General features: G+C 46.7%; 1 protein-coding gene across 4 annotated transcripts in view; it reads right to left on the reverse strand.

Moving 5' to 3' along the window:
* The window catches only part of LOC119971660 (protein phosphatase 1 regulatory subunit 12A-like), a 266,177-nt gene that overhangs the window by 23,920 nt on the left and 223,301 nt on the right, over positions 1–18,956 (reverse strand). For all 4 annotated transcript variants that reach the window (XM_038807505.1, XM_038807503.1, XM_038807502.1 and 1 more), the window contains 3 exons: positions 18,302–18,443; positions 16,653–16,780; positions 1,477–1,536 (listed from right to left, as the gene is read on the reverse strand). In XM_038807505.1, coding sequence (XP_038663433.1) covers positions 1,477–1,536; positions 16,653–16,780; positions 18,302–18,443 — 330 coding nt within the window. The remainder of the gene's footprint in view (positions 1–1,476; positions 1,537–16,652; positions 16,781–18,301; positions 18,444–18,956) is intronic.

The raw sequence follows: 18,956 nt of genomic DNA on the forward strand, positions 1-18,956 counted from the left end.
ATGATTAATCCCCAACAACCACAGCTATCTTACTTTGTATATCTTAATGGAGAGTTTTCCCCTTTGATGCTGCCCTGATGTCAAGGGCAGTCACTCACACATCACCTAAGGAGTTCAGTTCTTTTGTCCATGTTTGGACCAAGGCTGTAGGAGTGGAGTGGCTCTTGTAGAACCCAAACTGGTCACTAGTGTGCAGGCAATTGAGTGTCATTTGAGTGCACTACTGATAACATCTTCTATCACTCTGCCCTATCTCTGTAACCTCACCTAACCTAAACATCCTTGGACACTAAGGGGCAAGTTAGCTTGGCCAATCCACCTAACCTGCACATCTGTGGGAGGAAATGAGAGCACCCAGAGGAAACCCACGCAGACCTGGGGTGAACATGCAAATTCCAGTCACCCAAGGCCGGAATCGAACCCGGGTCCCTGGCGCTGTGAGTAGCACTGTTAACCACTGTGCCGCCCTATGCACACTTGATGGTGGACAATGATGTCCGCACCAGAGCACATTCTGTGCTTTTGCCATACATACTGCTTCTTCCAAATGATGTTTATCCTGTAGGGCTACTGATTCATTAGCTGAGGGAGGATGGTAGGTGGTGATCAGACAATGTCCTTGCCCATATTTGACCTGATCCCATGAGACTTCATGGGGTCTGGAATCAATGTTGAGGACTCCTGGGGCCATTCTCTCCCAATTTTATACCACTGTGTGGGTCCTATGGTGAATCTGTCCTGCTGATGGGACAGTAAATAGTCAGAGATGGCGAGGGAGGAGTCTGGGATACAGGCTGAAAAATTCAGTGAGTATGACTTGAGTCGGGCTGTTGCTTGACTAGTCCGTGGGACACAACTGCCAATTTTGTCACAAATCCCCAAATGTTAATAAGGAGAACTTTGCAGGGTCATCTAGACTTGTGCCTCTGTCATGTTTGGAACCTCGGTCGATGTCAAGTGTCCAGAGTGGTTTTATTCTTATTGATTTTCTACCAGTTTGAATAAATGGAATAGTTTTCAGGCTATTTCAGAGGGCAGTTATTCACATTGCTGTGGATTGGAATCACAGGTGAACCAGGCTCAGTAAGCAGATTTCCTCACCTAAAGGGCATCAATCACGAGATAGGATTTTACGACAACTGGGCATTTTACAGTCACCATTCCTGATACAGTACTAACAATTTAATCTAAATTTGTATAATTAAATTAATTCAAATTCCCCAGCTTATGTGGTGGAATTTGAACTTAATAGGCCAGGCATCTGGATTACTAGTTCCACTAACAGAACCACTCGAGTGAAGCTGAGCAGATAGCTAAGCAGACATGAAAAATATGAGAGGGATGTTTAATATACCCAGACTTCTCCCTACAGAGGACTAACACATGGGTGATTCACTCACACACAGCAGTGGCAGCGATTTTATCTTCGTCTTATACTGCACAGTTGGGCAGCCAAAATGGGTGCCTGGTCCATACCTGCTTCTTCCGTGATTCCACCACGTCCTCGCCATCGGAGTGATCCTGGTCATTGTCATCCTGGAAGAAGAGAGAAATTACGGGAACATATGAGACACCTGGAACAGTATCCTTAAATGATGGAGCCCAGTACTTTTCCAAATTCAGAACGCCTCTATGTGAACTAAGCCAGAGTTTCAGGTGCAGCGAAGGTGAGCATTAACTTACCAGTCAATATTTCCCCCCCAACACACGAGCGGATTTGTCCAGGCAATAGTTTTGCTCACTTCTGTTTATGAGTGGTGCGGGGTGTGATTGTCCAGCCAGGAGTGAAAGAGCTCCATGGCTGGGACAAAAGTTGATTTTGTTAGAATATTTTGGAATTCAGGAGCACGAATAATTCAATGAGAAAGTCTGAAACAATAGTTCTAGAGAAGGGTCATATGGACTCGAAACATTAACTCTGTTTCTCTCTCCACAGATGCTGCCAGACCCGAGTTTATCCAGCATTTCCTATTTTTATTTCTCAAATAATATAGTTGGAATCTGTACATCATAAAATAGAGATGATTGATTTCTGTGTAAAGAGAGGATAATTGTGCCTTGAATTTTTTTGATTACATTGCATCTTCAGTACAGAAACAGACCATTTGGCTCAATAAGTCTACGCCGGCGTTTATGCTCTACATGAGCCTCCCTCCACTCCATTTTCCCTAACCTTATCAGCACACCCCTCAATTACCTCCCTCATTTGCCTCCCCTTAAGCATATCAATCCTTTTTAAAAATACATTTTGAATACCCAATTATTTTTTCCAATTAAGGGGCAGTTTAGCGTGGCCAATCCACCTACCTTGCACATCTTTGGGTTGTGGGGGTGAGACCCACGCAGATATGGGAAGAATGTGTGAACTCCATATGGACAGTGACCCAGAGCCGGGATCAAACCTGGGACCTCGGCGCTGTGAGGCAGCAGCGCTAACCACTGCATCACCGTGACACCTTAAATATATCAATCCTATTTGTCTCAACTACTCCATGTGGTGGCACGTTCCACATTGTTACTGGTCTGGGTAAAATTCCCTATTGGACTCATTAGTGACAATCCTATAGTTATGACCTCTAGTCCACTAAAAGTAGAAATGTGTTCTCCATTCTACCCTATCAAACCCTTTCATTATCTTCATGGCCTTTGTTGGGACTTTCCAAGGCCGCGAGAGGAGCCGGAGTTGCAAAGAGCACGAGAGCAGCTGGAGATTCAAAGAGGGCGGAACGTCGGAGCGGTGAGTATCGGGATTCCACAGAAGCTGAAAAAACTGATGACACAGGAAAGCTTTGACCAAATTGGCTGATAGGGAACCTGTGCTACATTTAAAAAAACATACCACAAAACTATTTAATTAACTAAGTAGAGATGGCTAGACAGGTGATGTGCTTTAGTTGCGTGACGTATGATCTGGCGGATCCCATTGAGAGCTGCAGTGACCACATCTGCAGCAAGCATTAGTTGCTAGGGGAATTTCGGCTCAGAGTTGATGAGCTAGAGTCTGAGCTTCAGACACTGCGGCACATCTGGGAGGGGGAGAGTTACCTGGATGCTTTGTTTAAAGAGGCGGTCACATCCCGCAGATTAAGTACCTCAAATTTGGCAAGTTGTCAGAGACAGCAGGGTGTGACTGCGAGTGAGACAGGTAGAGTTATCCTGAATCCAGAATAGAGGAGCCTCAGCCCTTACTCTTTATTAGTGTCACAAGTAGACTTACATTCACACTGCAATGAAGTTACTGTGAAAATCCGCAAATCGCCACACTACAGCCCCTGTTCAGGTACACTGAGGGAGAATTCAGAATGTCCAGTTCACCTAGCAAGCACATCTTTTAGGGCTTTGTGGGAGAAAACTGGAGCACCTGGATGAAACCCACGCAGACACAGGGGGAACGTGCAGACTCCGCACAGACAGTGACCCAAGCTGGGAATCGAACCCAGGTCCCTGGCGCTGTGAAACCACAATGCTAACCACTGTGCGACTGTGCCGCCCCTGACCTTGTCCAACAGGTATGAGGTCATTTCTCCCTGTTTGGATGAGGAAAAGATGGATGAGCTAGCTGAACACTGTATCGTGGTACGACAGGCTATTCAAGCAGGGGGAGAAAAAAGACAAGTGGTAGTTGTAGGGGATTCCATAATTAGGGGAACTGATAGCATCCTTTGCAAGCAGGACCCAGATTTGCGCTTGGTATATTGCCTGCCCGGTGCCAGGGTGAGGGATCTCTCTAACCGGCTTGAAAGGATATTGGTGTGGGAGTTGTTGTGGTCCACATTGGGATAAACAACATAGGTAAGACGAGGAAAGAGGACCTGTTTAGGGATTATCTGGAACTAGGAACAAAATTAAAGAACAGGTCCTCAAGGGTTATAATCTCTGGATTACTACCCACGCCCTGTGCAAATTGGCATAGGAATGAGAAAATTAGGGAAGTAAACACATGGCTGAAGGAATGGTAATGGAAAGAGGGCTACCATTTCATGAGGCACTGGCATTAGTATTGGGACAGGAAGGATCTGTACCATTGGGACAGCAATATCCACCTGAACCCATCTGGGACCAGTGTTCTAGCGGAAAGGATAAATAGGGTGGTCATAAGGACTTTAAATAGCAAATTGGGGGGGGTTAAACAACAACTATAATAATGGTGCCAATCGGTGCCATGGTTGTCCGGGACGGCACTTTGCGGCCGTTTTCACGAACGGTGAGAGCAGGTGTGTTTGCGTTCGTGAAAACGGCCGTAAAGGCCTGGGATCTCGGCCCATCGGCCAGGGGAGAATAGCTGTTCGCGTAAAAAACGGCGAGCAGCGATTTGTGTCGTGGGGCGGCCGTGGGGGGGGGGGGGGGGGGGGGGGGGGGGGGGTAGCGGGAGGTCGGGAAAAATGTCGGGAAGGCCCTCCCGGTATTCTCTGACCCGTCGTGGGCAGCGCAAAATCGCGCCCCTTGTACCTAAATGCACTCAGTATTCGGAATAAGGTCAATGAGCTGACAGCACAAATAGAGACAAATGGGTATGATTTGGTGAGGATCACTGAACCACGGCTGCAGGAGAACCGGAAAACCGGAACAGGGAATTGAATATCCAAGGGTACTCAGTATTCCAAAAGGATAGACTGGATGGAACAGGAGGTAGAGTTGCTTTATTGGTTAAAGGTGGCATCAAGACTATTAAGAAATGAAATTGGCACTAAGGGCCAAAATATTGAATCGATCTCGGTGGAAATTAAAAACAAGGCAAAAACACCTTGTAAAAGTAATTTACAGGCCCCCGACCCATACTTCCAAAGTGGAGCATAGCATAAACCAAGAACTAATGAGGGCTTGTGAGAAGGGCACAACAGTAATCATTGTTGATTTTAATATGCATATTAACTGGATTAATCAAATTGGCAAGGGTAGCCTCAAATGAGATTTCATAAGAGTGTATGAGGGATTGTTTCTTAGAACAATATGTTATGGAGCCAACCAGGAAGCAGGCTATTTTAGATTTAGTATTATGTAACAAAGAATGGTTGATAAATAGCCTTGTCATTAAGGATCCTCTTGGAAGGAGGGATCACAGCCTGCTAGAATTTCAAATTTAGATTGAGCGAGAGAAGACGGACTAGAGTTTTAGCATTGGGCAGAAGTAATTTTACAGGGCTGAGGAAAAAGTTGGCCCAAGTAGACTGGGGACAGATAACTGTGGGTAGGACAGATGAGGAACAATGGTGGGTGTTCAGGGAGAGATTAAATAATACTCAATTAAAATGCATTCCTGAAAGGAAGCAGAACAGTAAAAGGACAAAAAAATGTTCCATGGCTAAACAAGGGAGTCAAGAAAGGCATTAAGGCAAAAACTAGGGTATATCACACTGCAAAAGCTAGTGGTAAGCTGAAGAATTTGGAGAACTTTAGGGTTCAGCAAAAGGCTACTGAAAATAAAATCAATAGAGCAAAGATGAACTATGAAAGGAAGCTAGCAGAAAACATAAACACTGATATCAAATTCTTCTATAAGTATATAAAAAGAGCGAGCGAATAGCTAAAAATAAATGTTGAGCCTTTAGAGGCCGATGCTGGTGAGGTAATAATGGGGAACACAGAGACGGCTGAGGCACTGAACCAATATGTAGCCTCTGTCTTTACAGTAAAAGTTAATAGCAATTTTCCAAAAACTACAGTTAGCGTAGAGGAACTTGGTGCAATAACCATCACTCGGGAGACGGTATTGAATAAACTGATGGGAGTAAAGACAGATAAGTCTCCAGGACCTTAAGACTTGCACCCTAGGGCATTAAGGGAGGTGGCAGCAGAGATAGTGGATGCATTGGTTATGATATTTCAGAATTCCCTGGATTCTGGAAGTGTCCTGTTGGATTAGAAACATGTTAATGTGATGCCCCTATTCAAAAAGGGATGGGGGTAAAAAGTAGGAAACTATAGACCCGTTAGCTTCAGCTCTGTGTTGGGAAGTTGCTGAAATCAGTCAGTATGGAGGAGATGACTGAACATTTGGAAAGATAAAGCTCAATCCATCATCGTCAGCATGGTTTTATGAGGGGTAAGTCATGCTTGACAAACTTGTTTGCGTTCTTTGAGGACGTAACCAGAAATGTGGAACCTGTGGATGTGGTATAGATAGACTTTCAGAAGGTGTTTGATAAGGTGCCACTTAAAAGACTGATCCAGAAGGTCAGAGCGCAGGGGATTAGGGGTAGAGTATGAGATTGGATTGAACATTGGGTGACTGACAGAAAGCAGAGGGTTGGGACAAATAAGTCCTTCGCTGGCTGGCAAACTGCCACTAGCGGGGTGCAGCAGGGGTCAGTCCTCGGATCTCAACTGTTTACAATTTATATAAATAATCTTCAAGCAGGGACAGAGTGTAGTATCGCAAAATTTGAAGATGATACCAAAATAGGTGGGAAAGCAGGCAGTGAAGAGGAGATCAAGAGTATACAGATGGATATAGATAGGCTAGGAGATTGAGCCAAAGTTTGACAGATGGAGTTTAATGTAGATAAGTGTGGGTTAACTATTTTGACCGATAAAATAGAAAGGCAAATTATCTAAATGGAAAGCAGATTCAAGATATGTCTGGGCAGAGGGATCTGGATGTCTTTGTTCATGAATCACAGAAAGTCAGTATGCAGATACAGCATGCAATTAAAAAGGCAAATGGAATGTTAGTATTTATTGCAAAAGAATTGAAGTATAAAAATAGAGAAGTGTTGTTGCAATTGTCTAGGGTGTTGGTGAGACCAGATCTGGAGTATTGTGTCCAGTTTTGGTCTTTTTATTTGAAGAAGGATGTGGTGAGATTGGATCGTTATAAATTTGCATCATCCTTGTGAATATTTTTAGACCCTTCTCCAATGCTTCTATAGCCATTTTACGATATGGAGATCAGAACTGCGATTGTGGCCCAACCAAAGATGAACAGAATTTAACACAACTTCTGATAAACAGCCTGTAAATGTGCAGAGATGCTCCTGAATGTCAGGAGGGTCAATGGCAGAAGTAAACAATATTAAAAAAAAAATCAGAAGTGGTGTAAAACGGGCATCCAACTCGAACATATCACATGCCTGCCAGGTCAGTTAGGGTCATATCGGGTCCTCAATTTCTTTCAGCTTGAAGCTTATGCAGTGATTATAATTTTAACATAAGTTTCTTGGGAGAGGCTGAGGCCCTCAGGTAGAGACAACCAGAATTTTATTTTTAAATTGTATTTATAAAGAAACTAAGCAAGTCCTCAGGAAATTTAAAAATATTTAACAATCAGCAAATTATTTTTGAGAGGTCCCTGTTGTTGCACAGGCAACTGTGGCAATTATAAATTGCATAAATACGAAGATCAGTTGAAGGAGAAATATTACTCAGGACCCCAGAAATAGTGCAGTTGAATCTTTTATGTGCACATGGACATAACCACCATTTAACATCGCATCCAAAATATGATAATGTAGTCCCTCAGCGTTGGACTAAATTGTTTTTCAAACCATTGCCTCTTGGTTCAGAGGTGACTATGTAACCAGCTGTGGCATTTTTGACCTGATTGGTATTAAAAGCTGGCTATATTTAACCATGCTTTGTGAAATTTGTCAATTTACATTTTATTGTCCTTCAAACCCTTGTTTTAGATCATAGAAATTTCAATTATTACCAAATAATGTTTGAGGGGTTCAATGGGTACATCCTTATTTTCCTTTTTTATTGGCTGGTACCCTTGACGAGGTAGCATAGAATTAGTTGTTTTTCCCTCAGTATTTTGTGAAGCTCATTGGTAGTTTTCCAACTCCTTATCTTACTTTTGATTTTTTCACTGTCTGAGACAGTCAAATATTTCTGTGAAAAATCAACAAGGTTGCTTGGTAATACAGAACTTGAGTATGGCTGAAAAAGAGATACATTCACAGCTTTCATATTGGACACAAGAGGAATGTGTCTTCGATGGAATGGACGGCATGGTATGACAGTGGTTAGCACTGTTGCTTCACAGCGCTAGGGTCCCTGGTTCGATTCCCGGCTTGGTTTACTGTCCGAGTGGAGTCTGCACATTCTCCCCTTGTCTGCATGGGTTTTCTCTGGGGGCTCCAGTTTCCTGCCACAAAGATGTGCTGTTAGGTAATTTGGACATTCTGAATTCTCCCTCAGTGAACTTGAACAGGCGGCGTAGTGTGGAGACTAGGGGATTTTCACAGTAACTTCATTACAATGTTAATGTAAGCCTGCTTGTGACAATAAAGATGATTATTATTATTATGACACCTTACATCCTACCCTTTACATATTGTCCTTATGTGGATGATTTGTTTGCGTTATTTCAGTCCACATATAAATGTAATAATTTCCTTAATTTCTTTATGGGATCCATCCTGCGCTCAAATGCACATTTGAAATGGAGCAGTCAAATTAACTCTCCTTCCTTGATGTACTAGTTGAGAAATTTGCCCGGGATTATAGCATCCTTCAGTGTGACAACAGCGCCCTTCAGTGTGACTACAGCGCCCTTCAGTGTGACTACAGCGCCCTTCAGTGTGACTACAGAGCCCTTCAGTGTGACTACAGCGCCCTTCAGTGTGACTACAGCGCCCTTCAGTGTGACTACAGCGCCCTTCAGTGTGACTACAGCGCCCTTCAGTGTGACTACAGCGCCCTTCAGTGTGACTACAGCGCCCTTCAGTGTGACTACAGCGCCCTTCAGTGTGACTACAGCGCCCTTCAGTGTGACAACAGCGTCCTTCAGTGTGACTACAGCGCCCTTCAGTGTGACTACAGCGCCCTTCAGTGTGACTACCGCGCCCTTCAGTGTGACTACCGCGCCCTTCAGTGTGACTACCGCGCCCTTCAGTGTGGCTACAGCGCCCTTCAGTGTGGCTACAGCGCCCTTCAGTGTGGCTACAGCGCCCTTCAGTGTGACTACAGAGCCCTTCAGTGTGACTACAGAGCCCTTCAGTGTGGCTACAGCGCCCTTCAGTGTGACTACAGCGCCCTTCAGTGTGACTACAGCGCCCTTCAGTGTGACTACAGCGCCCTCCAGTGTGACTACAGCGCCCTCCAGTGTGACTACAGCGCCCTTCAGTGTGGCTACAGCGCCCTTCAGTGTGGCTACCGCACCCTTCAGTGTGACTACAGCGCCCTTCAGTGTGGCTACAGCGCCCTTCAGTGTGGCTACAGCGCCCTTCAGTGTGACTACAGCGCCCTTCAGTGTGACAACAGCGCCCTTCAGTGTGACTACAGCGCCCTTCAGTGTGACTACAGCGCCCTCCAGTGTGACTACAGCGCCCTTCAGTGTGACTACAGCGCCCTTCAGTGTGACTACAGCGCCCTTCAGTGTGACTACAGCGCCCTTCAGTGTGACTACCGCGCCCTTCAGTGTGACTACCGCGCCCTTCAGTGTGGCTACCGCGCCCTTCAGTGTGGCTACAGCGCCCTTCAGTGTGGCTACAGCGCCCTTCAGTGTGACTACAGAGCCCTTCAGTGTGACTACAGCGCCCTTCAGTGTGGCTACAGCGCCCTTCAGTGTGACTACAGCGCCCTTCAGTGTGACTACAGCGCCCTTCAGTGTGACTACAGCGCCCTTCAGTGTGACTACAGCGCCCTCCAGTGTGACTACAGCGCCCTTCAGTGTGGCTACAGCGCCCTTCAGTGTGGCTACAGCGCCCTTCAGTGTGGCTACAGCGCCCTTCAGTGTGGCTACAGCGCCCTTCAGTGTGGCTACAGCGCCCTTCAGTGTGGCTACAGCGCCCTTCAGTGTGACTACAGCGCCCTTCAGTGTGACTACAGCGCCCTTCAGTGTGACTACAGCGCCCTTCAGTGTGCCTACAGCGCCCTTCAGTGTGACAACAGCGCCCTTCAGTGTGACTACAGCGCCCTTCAGTGTGGCTACAGCGCCCTTCAGTGTGACTACGGCGCCCTTCAGTGTGGCTACGGCGCCCTTCAGTGTGACTACGGCGCCCTTCAGTGTGGCTACAGCGCCCTTCAGTGTGACTACAGCGTCCTTCAGTGTGACTACAGCGCCCTTCAGTGTGACTACCGCACCCTTCAGTGTGACTACAGCGCCCTTCAGTGTGGCTACAGCGCCCTTCAGTGTGGCTACCGCGCCCTTCAGTGTGACTACCGCATCCTTCAGTGTGACTAACGCATCCTTCAGTGTGACTACCGCATCCTTCAGTGTGACTACCGCACCCTTCAGTGTGGCTACCGCACCCTTCAGGTTGGCTACCGCATCCTTCAGGTTGGCTACCGCATCCTTCAGTGTGACTACCGCACCCTTCAGTGTGACTACCGCACCCTTCAGTGTGACTACCGCACCCTTCAGTGTGACTACCACACCCTTCAGTGTGACTACCGAACCCTTCTGTGTGACTACCGCATCTTTCAGTGTGACTACCGCATCCTACAGTGTGACTACCGCATCCTTCAGTGTGGCTACCGCATCCTTCAGTGTGACTACCGCACCCTTCAGTGTGACTACCGCACCCTTCAGTGTGGCTACCGCATCCTTCAGTGTGACTACCGCATCCTTCAGTGTGACTACCGCATCCTTCAGTGTGACTACCGCATCCTTCAGTGTGACTACCGCACCCTTCAGTGTGGCTACCGCATCCTTCAGGTTGGCTACCGCACCCTTCAGTGTGACTACCGCACCCTTCAGTGTGACTACCGCACCCTTCAGTGTGACTACCGCACCCTTCAGTGTGACTACCGCACCCTTCAGTGTGACTACCGCACCCTTCAGTGTGACTACCGCACCCTTCAGTGTGACTACCGCACCCTTCAGTGTGACTACCGCACCCTTCAGTGTGACTACCGCACCCTTCAGTGTGACTACCGCACCCTTCAGTGTGACTACCGCACCCTTCAGTGTGACTACCGCACCCTTCAGTGTGACTACCGCATCCTTCAGTGTGACTACCGCATCCTTCAGTGTGACTACCGCATCCTTCAGTGTGGCTACCGCACCTTCAGTGTGACTACCGCACCCTTCATTGTGACTACCGCACCCTTCAGTGTGACTACCGCATCCTTCAGTGTGACTACCGCATCCTTCAGTGTGGCTACCGCATCCTTCAGTGTGACTACCGCATCCTTCAGTGTGACTACCGCATCCTATAGTGTGACTACCGCATCCTTCAGTGTGACTACCGCATCCTTCCGTGTGACTACCGCATCCTTCCGTGTGACTACCGCATCCTTCCGTGTGACTACCGCATCCTTCCGTGTGACTACCGCATCCTTCTGTGTGAATAACGCATCCTTCAGTGTGACTACCGCATCTTTCAGTGTGACTAGCGCATCCTTCAGTGTGACTACAGAATCTTCAGTGAGACTACAGCACCCTTCAGTGTGGCTACAGCACCCTTCAGTTTGGCTACCGCATCCTTCAGTGTGACTACCGCATCCTTCAGTGTGACTACCGCATCCTTCAGTGTGACTAACGCATCCTTCACTGTGACTAACGCTTTCTTCAGTGTGACTACCGCACCCTTCAGTGTGGCTACCGCATCTTCAGTGAGGCTACAGCACCCTTCAGTGTGGCTACAGCCCCCTTCAGTGTGGCTACAGCACCCTTCAGTGTGACTACGCCACCCTTCAGTGTGACTTATATAAGAGTCCAATTAGCTTCTCAACCTCAGAATGTTCATCTGAAATTGCACTGCATAGATGCATCAAAAAGCACCGACAATGGTCAACGCTATAATCACCATTCAGAGTACTCTGTATATTCACCATTGATTTATGGGATGTGAGCGTCGCAGGCTGTGCCAGCACTTATTCCCCATCCCTAATTTCCCTTGAGGGGTAATTTAGACATTGTTGTGGGTCTGGAGTCACATGTAGGCCAGACCAGGTAAGGACGGCAGATTTCCTTCCCTAAAGGACATTATTAAACCAGATGGATTTTACGACAATTTCATTGTCATCATTAGACTTTTAATTCCAGATTTTTATTGAATTCAAATTTCACCATCTGCAACGGCAGGATTTGAACCTGGATCCTCAGAGCATGAGGAAAGGTTAAGGGAGCGAGGGCTTTGAGAGGCGACTTAATAGAGGTTTATAAGATGATGAGGGTGATACATGGAGTGGACGTTCAGAGACTACTTCCTCGGGTGGATGGATGTAGCTGTTACAAGGGGGCATAACTATAAGATTCAGGGTGGGAGATATAGGAGGAGTGTCCGAGGTAGGTTCTTTACTTAGAGAGTGGTTAGGCTGTGGAATGGACTGCCTGCTGTGATAGTGGAGTTTAGGAACTTTCAAGCGGTTATTGGATAGGCACATGGAGCACACCAGAATGACAGGGAGTGGGATAGCTTGATCTTGGTTTCGGACAATGCTCGGCACAACATCGAGGGCCGAAGGGCCTGTTCTGTGCTGTACTGTTCTATGTTCTATTACTCCGGGTCTTTGGTTTACGAGTCCAGTGCCAATACCACAACACCACTGCCTCCCGCTGAAGCCCACAAAAAACGTATTCAGATACTCTCAGTTGTCACACTCAATTACTGAGCATTTCTCTACTGATGATGTTAAGCGCGATCCGAAACTGTATTTGACCAGCTATATAAATACTGAAGCAACAAAAGGAGGTTAGAAGCTGGGAATTAAGAGTAATTTACCTCCTGACTTCTCAAATTCTGTCAACCATCTATAAGGCACACGAGTGTGCTGGAATACTCTGCACTTGCCTGGATGAGTGCAGCTCCATCAAAAAGGGGGTGAACGTTGGCATAGGGGTAATGTCAATCGACTAGTAATCCAGAGGCCCAGGCAAATACTCTGGGAACATGGGTTCCAATCCCACCATGGCAGATGATGGAATTTAAATTTGGGCAGCACGGTGGCACAGTGGTTAGCACTGCTGCCTCACAACACCAGAGTCCTCGGTTTAATTCCGGCCTTGGGAGACTGTGTGGAGTTTGTACATTCTCCCTGTGTCTGCTGCTCCGATTTCCTCCCACAGTTCACAGAAGTGCAGGTTAAGAAGATTGGCCAAGCTAAATTTCCCTTAGTGTCCAAAGATGTGCAGGTTAGGTGGGATTACGGGGAGAGGGCGGGGCAGGGGGGCTTGGGTAGGGTGTTCTATTAAGAGGGTCAGTGCATACTCGATGGGCCGAATGGTCTCGTTCTGCACTGTAGATTCTTCTATTCTATAACATTCAGAAAGCTTGACACCATCCAAGACAAAGCTACCCGCTTGATTGGCACTCCATCAACAACCTTCAACATACACTCCCTCCACCACTGATGCACAGTGGACGGACTTCCTTCACAAAACTTCTCTGTACTTGACCTATGTTTCAAATCTGCCAAAAGTATGACCACTGATGAGGGTTTTGATCATCATAGTGATAGCTACTTTAGTTATCGCACATCTGTAGAATGCCATCAGACATCGTGTTAATGGTGGTGTATAATCCAAAATACTGTGATCAAAGACTTGTCGCACTCCTAGGTAAGATTACAACTGTTCCCAACACATAATCTTTCTTGATTTGTACTGTCCTATCACACAATAAGAAAATGGCTGGGATTTTCCGATCCTTTTCATCGCTGGCATCTTCTGGCCCCCGCCAAGGTCGACCTCCATGGTGGGTTCACTGGCGGTGTGGTTGGTGAATACGCAAATAGCCGGTGACTTTGGTGGGGCCAGAAGATCCCGCTGACGGCCATTGGCGAGTCTGCTCTGCTGTGAGAAATCACAGCCAATAAATCACTGGCTTTGAAAGCAGACCAAGGCAAGCCAGCAGGGCGGTTCAATTCCTGTAACAGCCTCCCCAAACAGGTGCTGGAATGTGGCGACTAGGGTTTTTCACAGTAACTTCATTTGAAGCCTACTTGTAACAATAAGCGATTTTCATCTAATTTCATTTCATGTAGGGAGCTTGTGGTTGTGACCCTCAGAAAAATGATTTCTATGAATTAAATAATTGTGATTTAACTTGACAGTGCTTAACTCTCCAACCCTTTTTTTTTTAACGTTTTAGTAATGTTCAAAGTAAGAACTCTAAAAATATACCTGGGTTTTCGGGTGTAGTTTAGTTTGCTCATTTTCATTTTATACTCGAATCATAGTGGTGAAGGAGGCCATTTGGCCCATCGAGTCTACATCCACCCTCTAAAAGGGGCAGCAGGGTAGCATGGTGGTTAGCATAAATGCTTCACAGCTCCAGGGTCCCAGGTTCGATTCCCGGCTGGGTCACTGTCTGTGTGGAGTCTGCACGATCTCCCCCTGTGTGCGTGGGTTTCCTCCGGGTGCTCCGGTTTCCTCCCACAGTCCAAAGATGTGCGGGTTAGGTGGATTGGCCATGCTAAATTGCCTGTAGTGTCCTAATAAAAGTAAGGTTAAGGGGGGGGTTGTTGGGTTACGGGTAAGGGTGGATACGTGGGTTTGAGTAGGGTGATCATGGCTCGGCACAACATTGAGGGCCGAAGGGCCTGTTCTGTGCTGTACTGTTCTAAAAGAGCACTCCACGTATGCCCTATCCCCCACCCTATCCCTGTGACCCCACCTCCCTGATGGAGACTAAGGGGCAATTTAGCATGGCCAATCCACCTAACCTGCGCATCTTTGGACTGTGGGAGGAAACCGGAGCACCCGGAAGAAAGCCATGCGGACACGGGGAGAACGTGCAAACTCCACACAGACAGTCACTCGAGGCCAGAATCGAACCCAGGTCCCTGGCACTGAGAGGCAGCAGTAGCTAACCACTGTGACACCATGCCACCCAAAAGAAAGGGTTTTCAATTCGCTTTAATGATCCATAGAAATATTGCACGAAAACTCGTGACATCAGGTACTTTGCCAGTAATACACACTGCCCAATTTTACCCTGCATTGAAGTCAATGGAACGCAACATAGGGTGGGGTGTAATGCCAATGATCCACCCAATCCTGTGGTTCTATGAGCTGGCAAATTACATTAAATTTGTCCCTAGGTTGAGAGTCTCTTTATATGATTAGGTTCAAAAGGCTGCGCTTTTTTGCGCTAGAGTTTAGAAGTGAGGGGTGACTTAGTTGAAGTCAATCAGTATTTGAATCATAGAATCCCTACAGTGCATAAGGAGGCCATTCAGCCCATCAAGCCTGCATTGCCCTCTGAAATAGCCCCCTACTAGGCTCACTCCCCTGTCCTATCCCAGTAAACCCACCAATCTGCACAACTTTGGTCACCAATGGGCAATTTTCAGCATGGTCAAGCCACCTAACCGGCACATCTTTGGAAGTATATAGGATCCCACATGGCATTGGCAAGGTATATGCAGAAAAGACGGTCCCTCTTGCGGGTGAGTCCAGAACTAGGCGGTCGCCGGAGAATCGTGTCCCAGCGTGGGTCGGAGAATCCCAGCTTTTGGCTTCGGGCTATAGCGAGGTGAAGGCAAGGGCATCTGCCTTTGTTCCCATCTGCTACTCGGGTATATCTGAAACCCCAAAGAGAACCACCAAAGGGGTCAAATCCAAGATTATCAGGGTGGATAGGAATGTGGATCTCAATGCAAACAGATCAGCCATGATCTTATTGAATGAAGCAGGCTCATGGGGTAAAATGGGCTATCCGCTCTTATTTTGTATGTAGTACCATCTATAGAATGCACTGCCATCAGCACGGTGGCGCAGTGGTTAGCATTGCTGCCTCACGGCGCTGAGGTCCCAGGTTCGATCCCGGCTCTGGGTCACTCTCCGTGTGGAGTTTCCACATTCTCCCCGTGTTTGTGTGGGTTTCGCCTCCACAACCCAAAGATGTGCAGGGTAGGTGGATTGGCCACGCTAAATTGCTCCTTAATTGGAAAAAATGAATTGAGTACCCTAAATTTATAAAAAATAAATAAAATGCACTGCCACAACTCATTCAGGCGGCATCAAAACCACCTTCTAAACCCGTGACCTCTATCACATGGAAGGGCAAGGGCAGCAGATGCATGGGAGGGTGGCACGGTGGCATAGTGGATAGCACTGTTGCTTCACAGCTCCAGTGTCACAGGTTCGATTCTCGACTTAGGTCACTGTCTTTGCAGAGTCTGCACATTCTCACCGTGTCTGTGATGGTTTCCTCCGGGTGCTCCGGTTTCCTCCCACAGTCCAAAGAATTGCAGGTTAGTTGGATTGGCCATGATAAAGGTGGGGTTACTGGATTACGGGGATAGGGTGGACTTAAGTCAGGTGCACTTTCCAAGGGCCTGTGCAGACTCGATGGGCCTCCTTCTGCACTGTAAATTCTATGATTCTATGATCACTATTTGCAAGCTCCCCTCCAAGCCACACACCATCGTGACTTGGAAATGTATTGCACTTCCTTAACTGTCATTGGGTCAAAATCCTGGAACTCCGTCCCTAACAGCACTGTGGATGTACCTACAATATACAGACTGCAGTGATTCAAGGAGGCAGCTCACCACCACCCTCTCCAAGGCAATTAGGGATGGGCCATAAAGGTGATGTTCACATCCCGTGGACGAATAAATCAAAAATGGTAATCCTGCATCCCTGTGTACAGCACCAGACTCGCCATAATTAGTTTAATTGGAAACATTAACAAAACATTGTGAGTATGTTTGATTTCAGCGTGAAGGATTGCAACGGTTTCTACTGGTTTTATTGGAGAGGGCTTGCAGTGTACCTGAACAGAGTTAGGATTCTCTTGAATATTCGGAATACTTACATCTTGTGATATGGAATGCACACCTGTTGATCTTCTTTTCCCCCTTGGCCGTCTCCGGTCCCTGGTTCCAGACCTTTTGAATGATGAGTCATCCGATTCCTTCTCCTCCTCTTTAGCCTTCTCCAATTCTGCAGGAGAGATCCAAAGTTGTGATCAACTCTTTAATAACATCACACAGATGCCAACCTCCCGGAGCACCAAGTTTCACCCCCTCAGCCTGCAGCTAGCAACAGTCTTTAGAGACAACACGCAGTAACCGGAGACAAACACCAAAGCAGCAATAATTCGCAGTACCAGAGATAAACCACACCCAATGTGTCACGAATCTGGATGCAGAAAGAAGCAGCTACTGGTCGCAGCACATGCCCCTTGGAAATAAAACAGCACCCAGCAATGAATGGCAGGACCCAGGTACAAAATTCAGCACCACGAGGTGTCACACAGCAGCTAGAAGCAAAACCCATCCCCATCCAGACACAAACAAATTCAGTGGCAATATCAGCATTTAAAGATTAAAACTCTGGCTCAGGAGTAGCTGCAGAGGTAACCACTGATGCTCTGACCAAGTGCTCAACCTTCATGAGCGAGCCTTGACAGTGTGTCAAATGGGTATTCCACTGTGGAAAATTCACAGCAGAACCTGATCATATTTCTCAACCGACACTCAACCACACAGACCTTCCAGCAGGAGTCAATAGATTGTGGTCGGAAACAACCTGTTCAATTATCCCTCTAATCCAGCACAATTGATGCTAATTATTGTACCTGCATTACCACCCATGCTGAGATCAACCAATTTAATTCACTATGGGCTGGAGATTGAACTGGATTTATCTGGTCTGTACAGCTCAATAGGCATTGAAACAGATTGCCTGAGGCATTGGGGAAGGCAAGCCAATTGCTAATACGCTGATATCACACCTGCATCCTTAATGGACCATTGTTATGGAACACTAGATGCCTCTTCATTGTTAGTTTTTATTCAATAATACCTAGCATGGGAGATTCAGAGATAATTATACATAGACTCTGGATAAAGATGTCTGGATTAGCTGAAAGGCCTTCTCCTGCTTCAGGCTGTAGTTCACAGATTTGATTTTTAAAGAATGAATAATTTGTTTTTTTGAAGAGTACCATGAGAATTCCGCAGGAGTTTGAGCCCTGACAGTGCTGAATCCCACTGAGGTACTGCTCCAAATGCAAAGTGGTCATTCTTCATGTGTCAGTAGGCTAGTTAATCATGGAGGGCATCAGGTGACAAACCCGATTCTCTCCTCATGAAACACCCACAAGGAGGCAATTCCGAACAGGAACCGTGTTGTCACAGGCACCATGTTCAGTCACAAGAAGTACAGTCAAGGGAACTGTAAATGGATTTCTGGAATACCCACTGATGGCCTGGATGTGATCAGCCAACACCACATACTGCAGATTGTCTCAGGGACCTTCCTTGTGTGAAGGTTGGGAAAACACCAGATGTGCGTTGGCCCACTGTGCCCTAAAGCAAGCTCTGATCAAGGCTGGTTTATCTCTACTGCTCTGGAATGCTATGGCAATGACAACTTGATGGAGTACTTTGTTGTTCCACATTTTGGAGAAGCATCACGTAGCTAATGAACACTCCCTGCACGGGAGAAGTTTGGAGATACCTTTGTTGTCCAATGGCTGTACAGCATTGTGGTAGGTGTAACCAGGAACGCTAGAACGATTGGACTCCGTGGAGGAGGAGGAGGTGAGGCCCAGTAGATCTGCTTTCTGTAGGTTGGCTAATCTTGACCGCCAGTTCTTCTCCTGTATTGGGCAGGAACATAGTGAGTAACTTGGTGATTAAATATTAATGCTTGAGGGCATGGCCTATATTTAAGAATGCAAAAGGCAGAGACAATGAACCAGAACTAATGGACAAGTAAAAGGGAAAATTAATAACCGAGATAAAATGAGTGCACAATGGCAAGAGATGAGTCGTGATAGTGCAGAGCGAATGCATGAGAGAGAAGTGGAACAGGCTGTAGTGACAAAAATAGAATGAAGCAGTTCCTTGTAGATTAATAAGAGTTGTTAACATTTGAATGTGAAACTTGTCTGAAATAAAGTTCTGAGAATTCAATCCCTATTTTGTTTCAAGCTCTTCCGAAAAAGCATTGGAACAGAAGTAGACCATTGTAACCCCATTCTGCACCATTCCCTCAGATCATGGCTGATCTGTTCCTGAACTCTGCCTGTCTTTAATCCATGCAACTTGGCACTTTACCTCACAAAACTATCAAATCACTGTGGGAAACTTGTAGAGGAAACAATGTTAGA

Source organism: Scyliorhinus canicula, chromosome 9 (assembly GCF_902713615.1).
Source record: "Scyliorhinus canicula chromosome 9, sScyCan1.1, whole genome shotgun sequence".
Taxonomy (NCBI): Eukaryota; Metazoa; Chordata; class Chondrichthyes; order Carcharhiniformes; family Scyliorhinidae; genus Scyliorhinus; species Scyliorhinus canicula.